Here is a 17,628-nt window from a genome sequence, read left to right on the forward strand (position 1 = left end):
AGCTTACACACTTAGGGCAGGGCATGCCCTCGACTCTACATGGGGCGGCCTCGGCAGGTAAACAGAACTGCCCCGAGCCCCCTCAGCCCACAGCCTGAAGCCGATGCTGCTGACTGCGCCCAGTCCTTGGTCCCGGGCCATCCAACTGTGTGCTGTGCAAGTGCCCCGTATCGATGAAGCAGCGGCATGCAAATTTCTGATTTTGATTTTTAGTATTTATAAAAAAGCATCCAAGTGCTGACTGTGAGGGAAGCTGGAGCTTGGATGGAGACTTACATTTAGTGTTGTTTTTATTTGGAATTACACCCATGAGGAGAGGGTGGTGTCATAACCATTCCAGTGCCTGGAGCTTCAAGAGGTCCTGTGATGGCCCCAAATCCACCACCCACTTCTAAAACAATTTCATCAAGAATGTCAACATTTTATTTCCAAAAATATCTTTCTTTGCAAGCAGGCAGTTTTCATGAAGAAATTTTTCCTGAAAATTTTCCCACCAATACAGACTTAACAGAACACCTTGGACATATAAATCTTAGACAATTAAATCTTGCTTGGCTAGGGAGAAGCCCGTGCTTTGAGTTAAGAGCTGGTCTGAAAAGGTCTAAATCACATTTTCAGAACAATCCTCTCAATGGCCTGCAGAAAAGTTGAGGCCCTAGACCTGAGGAGAAACATTCTTTTTTTGTTGTCCAACTAAAAGGAGGGTTGTTCTCTGTTGCCCTGTGACAACTGCCACTTATCATTTCCAAACATACATGACTCCTCTACTCTTGCACCATCTGAGGCATGTGTGTGCATGAAGACAAAAGCTCTATATTTGCACCATGAGTTTTCACACTTGGATCCCCTCCAGACACCACTCTGAATATGACACTCTGCTGCACGGTACTAAAAATGGTGCTTTCTTCAAAATAAAACCTTTGAAGATCCCTTAGTAGCTATTTGGGGACTAAAATTCAATTTCAATTCCCCACCCTTTGGCCAGCTGTAGATTCAAAATGCTTACATAAAAAAAAAAAAAAGAGTATGTACTTCACAGCAAATGTGATTTTTCTTCTGAAATAAAAATCTGTGCTACAGCTACCACAAACTATATTTTTAACTTAGAAAATACACAAAGCAGTAGTGCACCTCAAAAAAAGAGAAGAGTGTTTTTTAAAATTTTATTTTATAGGTAGCTTTGATATAAGCTTCAAATAGACCCAGGTACTACACAGAGTTTGTAAAATCTACACCTTCAAATCACAATACTCTCTATTTTAGGACATCATATCTAAAAGCATGACTTTTATTCAAATACTTTCATTACAAGTAGTTCTTGCACATACATGTTATATCACAATAGCAAAAAATGTAAACTTCTTTTGCAAACTACATAAATACTATAATATCTGCCTTGAAGTTATAGTTATTTTAAAATCAGAATATACTCTAAATGCTTTACACAGAAAACTTTGGTCAGTAGCCTATGTATATGAAACTTTTTTTTTCTTGCTGACCTGCCTTTCATGTTGCCTACTAAAGTCTTTGAAGGGGAAAAATTTTTAAATAAGACCCCCATCAAAATTCAGTCCACGAGTAAGACAAGAACCAGAAGCATGTTCATAAGCATGGGAAAAATATGAGATGTGAAAATTAGTCCATGTACTAACTCTGACAGGCCACCAGTGGTAGGGAGGTACCTGACAATAAGAACTTGAATCAAGCTCATCTTTGATCCTATATGGAAGGACTTCAGCTCACTTGTCAACATACCTTTTACTCTGCTGAATGTCTGTTTTCAAATGAATCACCTCTTTCTCTTATCTTTAGAACACACCAGGTCATTTCTTCAGCTATAATCCTACACTTGGAAGTCTAGGTGGCCACTGAGTTTATTTCATCAACCCTGTCTTTGATGTCTTTAAATACAAATCTGAAATGTATAAATATAAGATGCATTCACACACTCATGCATAATCAGAGGGCCACAACAAGGGCTTTTTTTTTCTGCTTCAGGAAAAGTTTCAATGTTGACCTTTTCTGTTATTATTTTACAGTAAATCCTTATCCTCAGAATGTTATGCTAAAAATCAAGTTTTACCTGGAGCTCTTGCCAATTTGTTATTCTGAGATTCCTACTGAATACCTAGCTACTGGCCATGGTTTCTTTGAGAAAAAAAAGATCACTGCTGAAGCATTTTAACAATTTTTAAATGTATGCGGAAAGAACTACATAGGCATTCCAAGCAGCTATGTAAAGTGGCTCAAGTAACAGTATTATTTATTTTGGCCTAAGCCCTTTACTGACATCTTTTAAAACACAAAGAGAATGGCTACAAGATGGCAGCAGAGCCCAGGACGCACGTCCAGGCTGCGGAGCTCCGAGCAGTTCACAGCACGGGCAGTGGGCAGGAATCCAGGGTGCTAGCTTCTCCCTGCCTGTGCATTTTCTCTAAATGCACAGTATCCTCCCTCTACTGCCCATGCTTTTAAACTATGTAAAACAATTCTTTTTTTAATCTAGCAATGATTAATGCAGACCTTGAATAACACTGTACATGGGCTTTGTTAGAGACAGGTTTCCTCAATAGCTTTCCCCAGTGAGGCTGGGTGGGCAGAGGGCTCCCATGGTTTAGGAACTGCTCTTGTTGCTGGGTGTGTTTTGGCTGATACCATCTTCCATGTACTGGCTGCCCGTATCGCTCCTGCTGAGGACTGTGGAAGTGATGCGGGAGGCCCGCCGCTCCGGTTTCTTCTGAGACAAGCAGCAGATCATCTTCTTCATGGTGCTGTACATGTCCTCATCCTTGTAGGAGTAGATGACAGGGTTCATGAGGGAGTTGAGCAAGGCCAGCAGCAGGAACCAACTTTTCACGTGCTGCAGGCCGCACTCCTTGCAATTCAGGCCATCCAGCAGCAGAACGACAAGGCCCGGGGTCCAGCACACCACGAAGGCCCCTGGAAGGAGAGAAAAGCAAGGAACAGGTGCTCAGACCTCAGGCTGTGTAGTTAGCACAGAAGACCCAGCCTTTTCTCAGTGGTATCAAGGGACCTTAAGAATTTGTTTTGACTACTGCAAAGCAAACTTCCACCTTTCACATGAGTGAGTGAGACCAGGGCTTGCTAGAAGCCAACAGCCGAGAACTGCTAGACTCTTGCCACATTCTATTTCACCTTCTTATCTGCTTACTCAGGCCTGATGATTAGGGGTCTATATTTACCTCCTGCTTACTAAGCAGTACACATTCCTTATCTCTGGTGGTTCTTAGAACCACAGTAGGAGGCCACTGCAGTCATTATCTGAGTTTTGCAAATGAGAAAACCAAGGCCCAGATCCAGGGGCCTATATGGGAGGCCTCACACACTGAACCAAACACTCTGCTGTTCTCTAAATCAGATTTTCTAAATGCTTTCCTGAAAATAAGACACATTGAATCTAAGGCATTCTCCTAGTCTTTAACTAAGTCTTTAAATTGCCTACTCAAAAATTTTGTACTTTATAAATCCATGTTGGTGCTTAGTAAGCACTAACATATTCATAGGCCATCTGCTCAATAATTTTCTATAGACTGAGGGTTTTTTTGGTCAGGAATAAATCTCTTTCATGACGAGGGAGATGTGTGCTTTTTGGCACACTTATTTATTTAGTACAATTTTAGCCCCAATTGCACATGAAAGGTCATCTCTGATTCTCTAGCCATCTGATTATGCTCAGCTCACCTCTAAAGTTCCTGACATGCTTTTCCTAAAATATGAGACATTCCTCTAGTCAGTCTTCATAACCTCCAATCACAGTGACTATACAGCACTTACTATGAGCCAAGTGCCTTCCTTTAGTAATGCAGAGAACCACACTGTGAGATAGGCAACATTAGCATCCCCAGGAAACTGAGGCACAAGAGAAGTTAAGCAACTTGCTCATGATCAAATAGTTTGTAAGGGCCAGGTAACATTAAACCTAGGCAGTCTTTCACCATATGCCTTGCTCCTGGTTGCTGTGTGACCTGCCTCCAACTGTGATGTGGTTGCTTTACCCCGAAGTCCTTATCATGTCTAAATGCCCTTGTTTATCCATTTAATAAACATTCACTGTGAGCTTACAATGTGCCAGGAGTCATACAAGACAGTCAATGAGGTAAAGCCTGTGCACTTCAGGCTAACGGGAGAGAGAGAATAAGCAAGCAACTCTGCAAACCACATCACCAACTAGTTACTCTGACTGGTAAAATTAGTCCAGAGCAGCATTCCTCTTGTTGCTTTATCTTCTCTCTGAGAGGTATAATAGCAAGTAAATCAAGTCAAGAATTATAAAGAGTCAGTGCGAGGCCATGAAACCCCATGAGCTATGGGGCCAGCCAACAGGTGCACCCAGCCCCTCATCTTATGAGCTTCATGAAGGAGGCAAATAAATCATTTTGTGAGGCAAATAAATCATTTATCTGAGTCTCCATTCCCTCACTTATAAAACAGGGATAATAATCGCAACTGTGGAGGGTGATTGTGAGGGTTGGGGGTAATGGAAGGTGGTCCCTACATGAGTTGGGTTCACGAGCAGTGGCTATCTTGTGATGCCAAAAGTAGATGTCTAGGAGGTACTGGAGGAGTTTAATTTTCCCACTCCATAGTTGCAGCCCACCAATGGCTTCCTGTTTTCTTCATCCTGTATTATCTTTGGTCTGGCTGATATATAAGAATAAAGACATGGACTTAGAGATAAGAGTTCAGAGATGTGGGTCCCAGCTCTTCACTTGCTGACAAGTCTAGGAGACCCATACCATCGGTCTGGGCTTCAGCTTCCTACGCTGCAAGTGGGGGACTTCGGACTAGTTCTGGGTTCTTTATACTGTGGGTCAGGACCCCTTAGTGGGTATACAATTGATGTAATGGGTTTGGACAAGGTTTTGTTTTCTTTAAGAAAGAAATGGAATAGAAATACTCAAATTGTGCTACATAAACTAAGAGAGGTATTGTTTCATGAAACTTTTGTTTCAGTTTTACAAACTACATTTACGTGTATATTGGGTATGAAGCAAAACATTATTTCTTACTGTTGGGCCAAGTCAAAAAGTTTGAAAAATACTAGTTTAGATAAATTTTAAGGCACCAATCAGTTCCAATGGTGGGTATTTCCACACATAATAGAACACTTTTGTTCTGTCTGCTATTCCCAAGAGGTGATTCTCCACATTATCCAGAGGGAGGAACTAAAGGAACCAGGCAGCAAAAGCTGTAGCTGCCAACTTTGACGTCAAGATTCCTTTCCACGAGAAACTGCACATTTCCAAAGAAATCCCTTTAGGAGGGTTTAAGGTTCTTGTGCTAATGAGGGAAAAATATTGACTAACTTTATACTTTGTCAAATACATGTGACAAAATTTAATAAAGTAAGTAATTTCCAAACCAATGTGCGGAGAAGACTGGAACTGAAGGAAAGGAGAAAAGACCTTACATCGAAAAAAGAAAGAAAGCAAGAAAAAAAAAGGAGGGTGGAGAGCAAAACAGAAAAGCAGGGCAAATAAAGAATGAAATAAGCTGGAAATGAGTCCAACTATACTGAAAACCAAACTCAGCATTAATTGTGGTATAGTTTTAAAAAGCTCAGGAATCTTAACAACCTTAGGTTTTATAGAGCATCCACATGTGGTAAAACCACGAGAAAAAGCAAGATGATGAACAAAAACTTTACGACAGGGTTATTTCTGCAGAAGAGAGGGAACCACTGGGCTGGGGCACACAGGAGACATTGGTGATGTTCTATTACATTGGGTGGCAAGTACACAGGCATTTTTACACTTTTTAGTTCTTTAAACTGTACACATGTCTTCTATAATTTTGTTTGATATCTTTCATACACGCATATACATCAAAAGAGGATAAAAGTAAATTGACAATATGTTTGCCTAAAAACTGTTTTTTAAAAGGGATTTTAAAAAATCATAAAAGCTTTTTTCCCCTCCGGCATGAAGCTCTACTTTGGATTAGTCAGAGAACTGAAACACTCTAAATAAATTTTCAAATCTATGCTCTGTTCATCATATGTGGTAATTCATATACATTTTCCTTTGCATCAAATTGCATAATTCATTCAATCAACACCTGACAAATGTCACTGAGCAATGATCACATGCTAGGCACTGTCCTAAGCATCTAATATGAATTAACCATTTAATCTTCATAGCAACCCTTGGAAATAGGTTTTAATTACATTTTAAACCTGAGGAAAGTGAAGCACAGAGAAGTTAGGTAATATGCTCAAAGCCACACAGCTGATAAGTGGAGAGCCAGGATTTGAACCCAGGCAACCTAGCACCAGAGCCTGTGCTCCTGTCCACATGCTAGGCTGCTCAGCAGAGGGCCGTAAAAGATCTTATTACTAAAGTGAGTGATGGAAGAAGGGGAAAGGGGAGGCACTTCTGGCCTTTAAAGTCACATTCACAGTATGTCATATCTGACTGTGAAGCTGCATATATCACAATGAAGTCATTCTTTAGTTTGCTAGGAGAAAGATTTTCTGGTCAAGGGAGGGAGGGAGGGAGGAAGGAAGGAAGGAAGGAAAGGATGGAGAGAAGAGCAAAAGAAAGGAAAGAAGGAGGAAGGAAGAAGGAAGGAAAGCGAAAAGGAGGAAGGAAGAGAGAATTCCAACAAAAATATATGCTGGCTATGGGAGTAAGAAGAGAAACACAGATGTGCTGACCTTTTCTTTATACTGTTTCCAAGAACGACAAAAGGCAAGTCTTCTTGGACAGAACAGCCCCAACACACTAAGTGCTGAGCTAGAGACAGGGTGCTTCAGCGGTGCGGTCTGAGGTGATTGCACTCCGGCAGCGACGCTGGGAAACACCACTTAGGTCCATGGCTCCCTCACTCAGCAGGCCTGAGAGCAGAGGTGCCACTCAGCTAACAGTTCATTCTTTCGCGTTTTCACTGTATGTCAGCGGCTAAATATGAAACCGCCCAACACTTCTCCAAGGAGAAGAATGTGTCAGGAATGGTTTGGCCTTGGGAAACTGTGATCTTGGAGAATTCCTGGAGAATGTGTGAAATGTCAGAAACAATACAAACAGGCTACTTCTTAGAAAAGCAGCAGATGATGGTTCCCAGGAAATACATATCAATCTCCCCTCAATTGACAATAAATTTTGGAAGGAAAAACTAAAACATTTTTTTTAGTAGACTCAATGCTCAGACCACAAAAGCTGGAAACAAGCAGTTTTCAAAGAGAGCAAACCAAGCTCAAGTCACATTTTTTAAATATATTTTATTGATTATGCTATTACAGTTGTCCCATTTCCCCCCTTCTCTCCCCTCCACCCTGTACCCCCCCCCACCCACATTTCCCCCCTTTAGTTCATGTCCATGTGTCATACTTATGAGTTCTTTAGCTTCTACATTTCCCGTACTATTCTTGCCCTCCCCCTATCTATTTTCAACCTACATTCTATGCTACTTATTCTCTATACCTTTTCCCCCTCTCTCCTTCTCCCACCCCCCTGCTACTAACCCTCCATGTGACCTCCATTTCTGTGGTTCTGTTCCTGTTCTAATTGTTTACTTAGTTTCTTTTGGTTTTGCTTTAGGTGTGGTTGTTAATATTTGTGAGTTTGCTGTCCTTTTACTATACATGTCTTTTCTTTATCTTCTTTTCTTAGATAAGTCCCTTTAGCATTTCATAAAATAAGGGCTTGGTGATGATGAACTCCTTTAACTTGACCTTATCTGAGAAGCACTTTATCTGCCCTTCCATTCTAAATGAGAGCTTTGCTGGATAGAGCAATCTGGTAGATGAACACCTAAGGCTCCGCCCCCCACCGTAACAAGAGCAACCAGACCGGGGGAAAAAAAAAAAAAAAAGGAGAGACAGGGAAAAATATGTTTCCAACAGAGCAGATCAGTCCCCCAGGACTCATCCTTTTGAGCAACCAAGAAATAGCCAATCTATCATATGCGCAGTTCAAAACACTGGTGATCAGAAAGCTCACAGAACTGGTTGATTTTGGACGCAATTTAGATGAAAGGATGCAGGTTACCATTAAAGAGATGCAGGAAGATACGCGGAGGAGAGCCAATAGTGAAAGGAAGGAATCTGAGTTTCAAAACAATACAGTGGACCAGAAGGAAGATAGAATCAACCAAGCAGGAAAGCATGATGAAATAAGAATTCAAAAAATCGAGGAAAAGCTTAAGAGCATCCAGGACACCTTTAAACGTTCCAATATCCGAATTATAGGGGTACCAGAATCAGAAGGGGAAAAGCAACAAATTGAGCACGCATTTGAACAAATAATAAAGGAGAGCTTCCTCAGTCTGGCAAAGGGAACAGTATTCCAAGAAATCCAAGAAGCTCAGAGAGCCCCAAAGAAGTTGGACCCAAGAAGAAACACACCAAGGCACATCATAATTACATTAGCCAAGGTAAAAACGAAGGAGAGAATCCTAGAAGCAGCAAGAGATAAGGGGACAGTAACCTACAAAGGAGTTTCCATCAGACTGTCAGCTGATTTCTCAAAAGAGATCTTACAGGCAAGAAGGGGCTGGAAAGAAATATTCCAAGTCATGAAAGTCAAGTCACATTTTTTAAAAAGTCAGGCGATAACAAATAGGAGTGGAAATCAGGTGGTATGTTTCCCTTGCAGAAGAAAAGGCTAAGGAAAGACATGATGGGCCATCACATAGAAAGAGAAGTACAGACTTATCCTGGTCCAGTAGGTTCCCTGAAACAAATGGAAAAGTACAAAAAGGCAAAATTTAGGTGTAAAACCTCTTTTAAGAAAATGAACTATTTAGGAGAGGAGCTGGTTGTTGCGAGGCCAGAGCATCCCCTTGAGCAGGGTGTTTCCTCACCTGGATCATCCAGCGATGCTCAAAGGGAGGCAATTTTTCCCAAACAAGAGGAAGGCAGTGGCTTCTGAATACTTTTCTAGGTAGAAAATTGCTAAATTCCATAAAACCGTAAGTTTCAACTTCCCATAAAAATCAAACAAATTTGACCTGTTCCCCAAATTTAACTATAAGATGGCATGGCCAAACACCGATAAAGTTGAATTCTCTGACGTGGCAGATCCCAACCCAGACTGGCCATCCAAACTATGAGGGGAGTTTCTTTAACAATGCAGATTTCCTGGCCCCACAACAGACCCTACAGTCATGACTTCTGGGGTGGGACAGGGACTTTGTAGGACTCAACCATTTCTCTGTGCTAACCCTGAATGGTTTAATCAAGGTAAACATATCAGCAAAATATAGTCTTGGTACAGACCTATCGAAAAGTCATGGAAAAGAGAAAGGAGGCAGAATTCTTTAAATTTTTTTTTTAAAAAAAGCATCTGCCCAGATCAGTAACTTCAGCTTCCATTTGACAAATGTTTGAGCACATCAAACACATAAATAAATGTACACACACTAGTGAAACTAGTCTACAGACAAGGATACGCAGACCTGCTCTGGCCTTCGCTGGTTTGTGGGCTCACCCTGTCAAGAATGCCTTCCTACCTCCTAATCTAAGATCTACTTTCCTTTCTAAGCTTAGCTCATATTCCGCCTCCTCCACCGGACCTCTCCCATCTGCCCAGCCCACAGTAACCATTACCTCCTTTCAACTCCTGCGGTTCTTTCCACCTACAATACCCATATGGCACCAGGCACATCATCTGCTGGATTCCACTCTAACAAACCCTGAGAGCTTGGGGCCACACAGTATGCTCAGGGCTTTACATGTACCCATCTTTTAAAACTCCCGGCCCTATGAGGTGACTACTCTTGTTATTACTCCAGTCTTCCACATGCTGGATTGGACAATTGGAGTGGCTCAAGAGTTTGTCCTAGGTCCAAAAGCCAACAATCAGAAGGGTCATAATTTGAACCCAGGTCTGACTTCCCCAGACAATCCCTTGGGCATTGTGCTATACCAGAGGTAGTTGTAAATACATATGCCCTCCTATTCCTCATATGCTAAGCTCCCTAAGCATGCAGGGTATGCCTCATGCCTGTCTGTATCCTTAGACCTAAGGATGGAGCCCAACACCTGTAGTAGAGGAGATGAGTCAGGTGAATGGACTGAAGTTTATCAAGTGCCCACACAGGGTCAGGTACTACACCAGCTGTAGCACCTACTAATGCAAACAATGTACGGTTCTGCCTTTCAGGCATTGACAGGCATGGGACCTAGATGTGATGAGTCTGGCTACCATCAGGAAGGTCTCAGGTGGTATGACACTCAGACGAGCTGTGTGCTGAAGGTAGAGAATGACTGTGCAGAAGTGAGAAACAGCATGGGGCATTTGGGGGATTCCAGATAGTTCAGGGTGGTTTTAATCAGGGTAGGTAACTGAGGAAGTAAGATGATGAAGTCTAGGAGATGAACCTAGGCTAGATTTGGAAGGATTCCGTGGGCAATATTTAGGAGTTTGGATTTATGGTATAGATAAGACCCCATAAGCCTTTTTAAAAATTTTTACTTATTTTTAGAGAGAGGAGAAAGGAGGGAGAAAGAGAGGGAGAGAAACATCAATGTGTGGTTGCCTCTCACACGCCCCCAACTGGGGACCTGGCCTGCAACCCAGGCATGTGCCCTGACTGGGAATCAAACCAGTGACCTTTTGATTCACAGGCCGGCACTCAATCCACTGAGCCACACCAGCCAGGACCCCCCCCCCCATTTTTTTTTAAACCAGGAGTTTATCAAGGGAATTAAGCATGAATGTCCTCAGGTATTCATTGTACGTAATGGATTAGCCTCTCTCCCTAGCTTCTAGAATGGTATGGTACCAGCCATATACCTTTCTTGCAAGGATTAAAGGAACTGCACTGAAAAAGGCTAGATCAGAGGTTTTCATGCTCAGGTGCAACTTGTTAAAGGGTTGTGAAATCAATTTTGCATGTGACTGGGTAGCATGTGGTTCTGACAACGAAGTGGGTGAGACAGAGGAGGGGCAGGTTTGAAAGGAGAAAGTGGTTCAGTTTTAGTCCTTGGGCACTTAGAGGATTTGAGGCTCCTCCAGGCAGAGCCCTGGAGAAGGCAGCCAGACCCTGTGTCAGGTCTCAGAGCCCCACACGGAATCGCTGACAGGAGTCATTGGCAGTAGGTGGGCATAGCAGCCATATGTCTTCCCATTAATAAATATTTACTAAGCAACCACCTACTACATGCCAGCTACTAAGAGCGAATGTCTCCATGCTGACTGCATTTGGATAAGAATTCTCATTTCCTTCTATTGCCAAGTGACCGGTTAGTTATATTGATAAGAAGCAATCATTTTTTATTTTTTCTATTTTAGTGATGTTCTATGTTCTTTCAGTACCTGTTTAAGAGATGCACTTACAGTGCAAACAGACTACAAATGAGCTTTCCTCTAATGAGTAAATAAACTAGTTTCAGTACTCTACTCAAACCAGTATTATAAGTTCAATGTTGATTTTTAAAGTATAGTAATCATATACTAGAATATTCAATTAAGTACTGAAATGATATTTAATGACTGCAATTTAAGAGAGTCAGAAACATCAACATAAGAAAGGCCTAACACTATGGAAGATACAATTACACATGAAAATATTGGTAACAAGTAAAACAAAAGATCTTCCAAAGTCCCCACTCAATATTATGTTTAAATAATGTATAACTGCCGCCCCCTTATTTGGAAGTTTTCAAAATATCTCAAACGATACTCTGGCGAATGCCTCTTCTCCACAGTACAGGAAACAAGGAGGAAGACCATCAGTGCCTCCGGGAGCAAGGCCCCTCACTGGAATGTACTTGAGATAGCTCGGCATTCCTGGGATGCTAGTGAAGGACGCGGAGAACACCAAGACCCCAAGGTGCATGAAGCCAGTTCTTCAGGGCTCCTACTGCTCTCTCCCAACCAGTTAGCCAGATTTTCCTCTGTTCAAAAATTCACACATGCAATTAGAAAGAGATCTTGAGATCTGAGTGGCACACAAACAAAACATCCATACCGACATCAATCACCCACACAGCACAGTTTCCCTCTGGCACATGGACTACTCATTTCATCAAAGAGGAGGATACGTTTTAACTATGTTCACTCTGTTATTCTTTGTGTTTAGTCCAGGAAAAAGCGGCAGGGCACAAGCAATAATGCTAACCTAGTCGGCCACAGGGCTGTCTGATTCACTGAAATAGAAAATTACACTCTACATAAAAATCAGGTTGTGAACCTCATCTTAGGGAAGCTCTCTTCTGATTTGCAAAGAATTTTAAAACTAAAATTTGCAAGTAAATGGCTCTTGGTAAGAAACATTACAATGTGTAAGTTATACACTAATAGAATATTCTAGTGAAAATGCTCTTTCCATATAAAGGATTTATTCAACAATTTAAAAATAACACTTCCACATGTGGTTTGCATTCAACTGCATACTCATTTACCCACAGTGTTTTAGAAGTCCAATAATTCAGAAAATAGACTGTCACATGTGTGAAAGGAATGAAAATATATACCTTTAGTAAACCTGACTTATTTTTACTGTAGAAAATAAGAAAACATGAGGACACTTCAAACAGATGATGAGCAGTTAAGCATTCCACAAATGATTCATTTAACACTATTGCTACCACTGCTGGATCTCTGGGCTCTGACAGCTGGTTTTAGACACTTGTTTCAAATTTATGGTCAGCTTTGGAAAACTGAAAATCTTGGTGCCAAGTGGTTATGAGATAAAATTTAAAGCAGAGGCATACCGGCTAGAACCACAACCTAGAGCTAATTCTAGTGTGTGACTCCGGGCCGCAGCTGGAAGTCATAAAGCATATAAGAAAACACCATCTCCTCCTTTAGAATCCTCTTTAAGCATCATAGGCACCTCATTACCTCAATACCTCGGCACCTCATTAACTATCATTTCAAGGGCTCTATAGCATCTAAGACAAGGTGTGAGGTCAGCTATGTGTGTCGGTGCATTGCCTGGTTTAATCTTCACGACTGACACATCCCCGCCAGCCTGCCCAAGGCTCTGAAATTCTCACTGGAGTCATTCCTTCACATTAGGAAGGCCTCTGCTGCCCTTTACCTAAAAACATTAACATATTCAGCCGTAAGCATGTAATATTTTATCACATGAACTGCCATTAGCACAGAGTAGGGTCCTGGGGCAATGGAAAAGGGCTTATCTTTGGTTGGGTTGAAAATTTCAAAAAGGGTTACAGCATAGGAGAACGCATGCTGACTTGAATAGGAGACAAGATTCTGGACACCCAGATGGCACAAAACACCACTGTAAGCTCAGAAGAAGGGCACAGGAAGTAGCAGGAGCTGGGAGCCTTGAGTTAGGGATAGCTGGGCCTGGAAGAGTGACCACATGGTACGGCTCAGGAGCTACAAAGTTCTGACACAGCGGCCACTACTTTCCATCGCCACATGGCAGCAGCATTAACCCACCTGGCTCCCTGCTTCTGAACCCAGGTACGGCCTGGAGTGCTTCACAGAACAGCACTCCACATGGCCTCTAGCAATCAACTGGGATTTGCCCTTGAAATAAACCACACTCCCCATCTTTGTACAGTAAAAAGACCACAGGCTTGAGATCAAGCAGACCCGGTGTTGAAATCCTGGTTTTTGCCCATTGGACAAATCAATTCACCTTCTTGGGCCTCCCAGCATTTTCTTAGCTATGGAATGAGCATGTTGGTAATGAACCAATTGAATTTTTGTGAGAATTTAATGAGAATTTAATAATATGTGGAGAGTGCCCAACACAAAAAATACAACTGCCCAGACAGTGCTGGTTACCTCCCCTGCTGTACTTCCTGTGGCAATTTATAAACACATCTGGCAGGCTGCTTCGTTGCTGTTGTGTGCCCACGTGTACACATACACAATTTATTCCACTATGTCCTAGTTCTGTAAGCATTTGGCTGCTCTGTTAGACTGACTCCTCAGAGAGATCCCTTTCAGATCTTATTCAACTTGAGATACCCCGTGATTAGTCAAGTGCCATACACATAGAAGGTACTAATAAAAGTGTGTTAAACGAAGTAGGGGATTTGGATTCAAATCCAGACCACTGGACTAGCGTGTGCTTTTTAAAAGTCCTTTCTATTTCTCTGCTCCCAGCTTCTTCATCCACATCTTAATGAGGCTGGACTGAATGACCTGTGAGCTTCCTTTTGATGATTCTGGGTTTCACTCCTTCAGGCACGGCCAATGTGCAGTCCAGGTAACTGAGCAGGAAGGCAAAAACAGATGGTCTGTATGGTGCCGAGAGAGGGAGAATTTTGTGGCAAATGTAAGATGCATGTCCCGTGATTCCCCCAGAAACTGGTGTCTGGAGATGGGGCATCCAGAATGCTCTTAGATATTTGATCATTTATTCAAATAACATACAGATGGCACTTCTCAAGTGTCAGGCACTGTGCTAATCACAGGAACAACAAGACAACGGCGGCAGAGGAGCTAATGTTGACCATGCAGGGGGCACACAAGATGCTGTGAGTGCATGCTGGTCGTGGTCCCGGCAATGGGTAGAATTATCAGCCTCTACGGGGTCACCATGGGTCAAGTTTTTAAAAGGATAGAAATGTTAAGAATAGCAGATACTATTACATTGTTTTCAATATAAACAATATTTTGAAACAATGTTGAAATAACTGAAAACAATAATATTGAAATCAATAATATTGATTGAAAATAATGTTACTGAAAATAATCATAATATTATTAAAACAGCTATTGAAAACAATCATAATATTGGTATAAAAGGTATTCATAAAATCTTGTTGAGTTTACTAAAAAGGCTTACAAAATACTATGAACTGTAAGAACCCATTCTGATGAAAAAGAATAAATTAAGCATGCATTCATGTGTGACCATATATACACTTAGAAAAATCTCAAAACATATACCCAAATATCCTGCAGATACAGGCAGCATGGTCAAGCTGATCTGTCCTTCTTCCTCACATCCTTTATTGCTGTCTTAATTGCTTTGTCACCAGCATGTCTTTAAAAAAAAAAACCAATCTGCTCTCACTAAAGCTATTTCTGTTTCTATTCTGGAACAATTACACTTGCATGCACTAAATTTCTTCTGCAAGCAGCGCCATAAAATTGATCCTATGTAGTTGAGAAGTGAGAAGGTCAAGGCTGCTTTTCCCAATGAATCTCTTAAAGGCAATTTCTCTCCCTTTTACCTACAGGTAGTTCACTAAACAGAAAAATGCCCAGCCAGAGTGGGAGAAAGTCATTTAATGGCAAAACCATGCCAGAACCCTTGAAGTGGAATCAGTAAAAATCAATTGTGTAAGATGTGAAGTTATTGCGATATTCATTTAAATTGTCCCTGTTAGCTGTATTAATACATTATTCACAAAAAGCGGAAATACACTGTGCTGTCCATACACTGAGCGAAAATGTCCCAAATGATCGAGCCCTTCCTCCTCCTGGAGGCGCATAACCTCGGCTGGTCTCCACTTGAAAACAGGGGCCAGGGAGAGAGAAGCCTCCACAGGTTACTCTAGATGGGCGTGAGGCTCGCTAGACTCCCTCATTTATCTAAAATTGGAGAATGAGGGTCCACACAATCCACTTCCAAGGTAACTGAAGCTTAAAAACCTTTTAAACACAAGCCTTTCCTCCCTTCCTCATGAAGCAGAGCCTACTAATGAGACCTCTGCCTTTTCTTGATGACTGTGTCACCACCATCAGCACACGTCACCCTCAGAATGGGTGATATCAGTTGTGCCCTCACAACAGAGGCCACCAGCTGTCCCCAGCCAGCTGTCCCCGTGCCTCTGGCAAGCCCCCCTGCTCTTCAGGGTGCTGCTTCTAAGGTGCTGTGGGCTGAGAGAGTTCAGTAAGGATGGCAGCGGAATCAAGTCAACAGAGCTCTGACGAATGACGTGGGGTGGGGGCAGCTTACTAAAAGGCTTTGAGACAACAATCTGTGCTCAGAAGACACTGTCCCCTGTGGGTGTAGGTGCCAGAGATTGTTTTATAGACTAAGTAAATCCAGGGACACCCAGGAGACACAATTCATTTCTATATGGGCCGATTTTAAGAATTTACTCCCACGAACCATGAAAACTAGCTCACCACCATTACATTTATTTTAAAAAAAGCAAGTAAACAAAGTGGTTATTAAGACACATTTGTAGCTCAGTTCCCAAGTTTCACCTGAGATCTGAAAGCCGGTACAAGGGCACAGGAAAACAGATTCACATCTTTTTTCCCATTTCTAGTCGTCCCTGTGAAAGCAGCTCAGCAGGCACACTTGTGTGGAGGTATTTTGTTGTGAGTACACCCTGCTAATTCTTAAATAGCCAGCTTCTCCACAATATTCATTTTGCTTCATTTTTGCTTTCTGCTAAGAGGGGGAACATCCAAGGGACAGACATCTACAGTTTTAACTTGGCAGGAGTGGGAGTCAGCAACAGTCACATTCTGCAGCGATATCTCCTCCTTGTTACTTCTGACCCTTCCTAACCCTTCCCTAAGCCGGTTGGAATTGGCATTTACCATAATTCGCTTTACAGGAATGTAATGTGACACCATCTTTGTTTTCTAAAGACTTTTTTTGTTTACTTTGCAATATACAAAGCAATGCTGGTAAGAACCTACTGCTCAAATGCCAAGAATATATAAATATTTACTGATTAACCTACTGCCCCACAGCACATTGGTAGTAGAGACAAACATGGACTTTTCTCACTCTTTTTTTCTCAGCCCCCTAGCTGCCCTGCCGCCACCCTCCCCCCATGTCCTATTATTCTCAAATGCTCTTCTTTATCCAGTTTTCTTCATTTTCTCTTTTTCTTTAGGAACTCTGCCTGTATCCTATTTGTGATGACAATCCCACCTAACTTAGCAACCCCTCCAAACTTAAGCAGCACTCACTCAATCCTGTTGTTCAGAATCTGTCCCAGGATTTCAAGCATCGCCCAATAAATGCTTCCTGAGCCCCTCTGAGGAGCCAATGACGGTGCTGAAGCCCCAGACCACAGAGGTAAACAGGTCACACAGGAGCTCTTTCGCACTCCTGACTTCAGCAGTTCCTTTTCACTGTTGAGGCCGCAGCCCCACAAGGCCCTTGGGTTGGTTCCTCCTCGTACCAACAGCACAGCAGCCAGGTGGGCCAACCAGTCCCTCAGACACCCTCATGCTTATTGGCCTGGGACCACTCTCTGCACTTGTTTGTCAGGTGATTGGCTGGTGGGCCAGTTTACTAATTCATGTCACCCCAATTGGGAAGTACGTGTAAAAGTGGGAACTGTACCCACTGATTTCACCTACCAACCACTTCCATGCACACGGTGCTTTTGAGTTCCCTCTTGGAAGTTCTGATTCTAGGAGTCTGGAATGGGGCAAGGAATATGAATGTTATCCGTCCATACTCAAGAAAAAGAAAATTACTGGTGAAACACAACCTAGTTAATAATTGACCATAATGAACAAATTATGCAATCTGAAAACTATTATGTTATTCACATACATATTCTTAGTTGGCTTTGAGTAAACTTTCTAAGTTTGATCGAAGAAATATGAGAGAATGGGTGGCTTAAGTCCATAGTAAGGATGAAAACAGAAGTAAGGTTGAAAAACACAGACAGAACCTGTGCACTCAGACACGAGAGACAAAAGGTTAAGCTTAAACCAAAGTCTCCTTCAGGAGATCCTACACTAGTTCCCAGACCTG

At 42.1% G+C, this 17,628-nt stretch overlaps 1 protein-coding gene across 1 annotated transcript in view; it reads right to left on the bottom strand.

The window, feature by feature from the left end:
- Nucleotides 1–1,312: 1,312 nt before the first annotated feature.
- Nucleotides 1,313–17,628, bottom strand: part of LPAR3 (lysophosphatidic acid receptor 3) — a 72,141-nt gene continuing 55,825 nt past the window's right edge. Inside the window, exon 3 of the mRNA XM_028513026.2 lies at nt 1,313–2,940. Coding sequence (XP_028368827.1) covers nt 2,615–2,940 — 326 coding nt within the window. The 3' untranslated portion in view covers nt 1,313–2,614. The remainder of the gene's footprint in view (nt 2,941–17,628) is intronic.

The sequence above is a fragment of the Phyllostomus discolor genome, chromosome 5 (genome assembly GCF_004126475.2).
Source record: "Phyllostomus discolor isolate MPI-MPIP mPhyDis1 chromosome 5, mPhyDis1.pri.v3, whole genome shotgun sequence".
Taxonomy (NCBI): Eukaryota; Metazoa; Chordata; class Mammalia; order Chiroptera; family Phyllostomidae; genus Phyllostomus; species Phyllostomus discolor.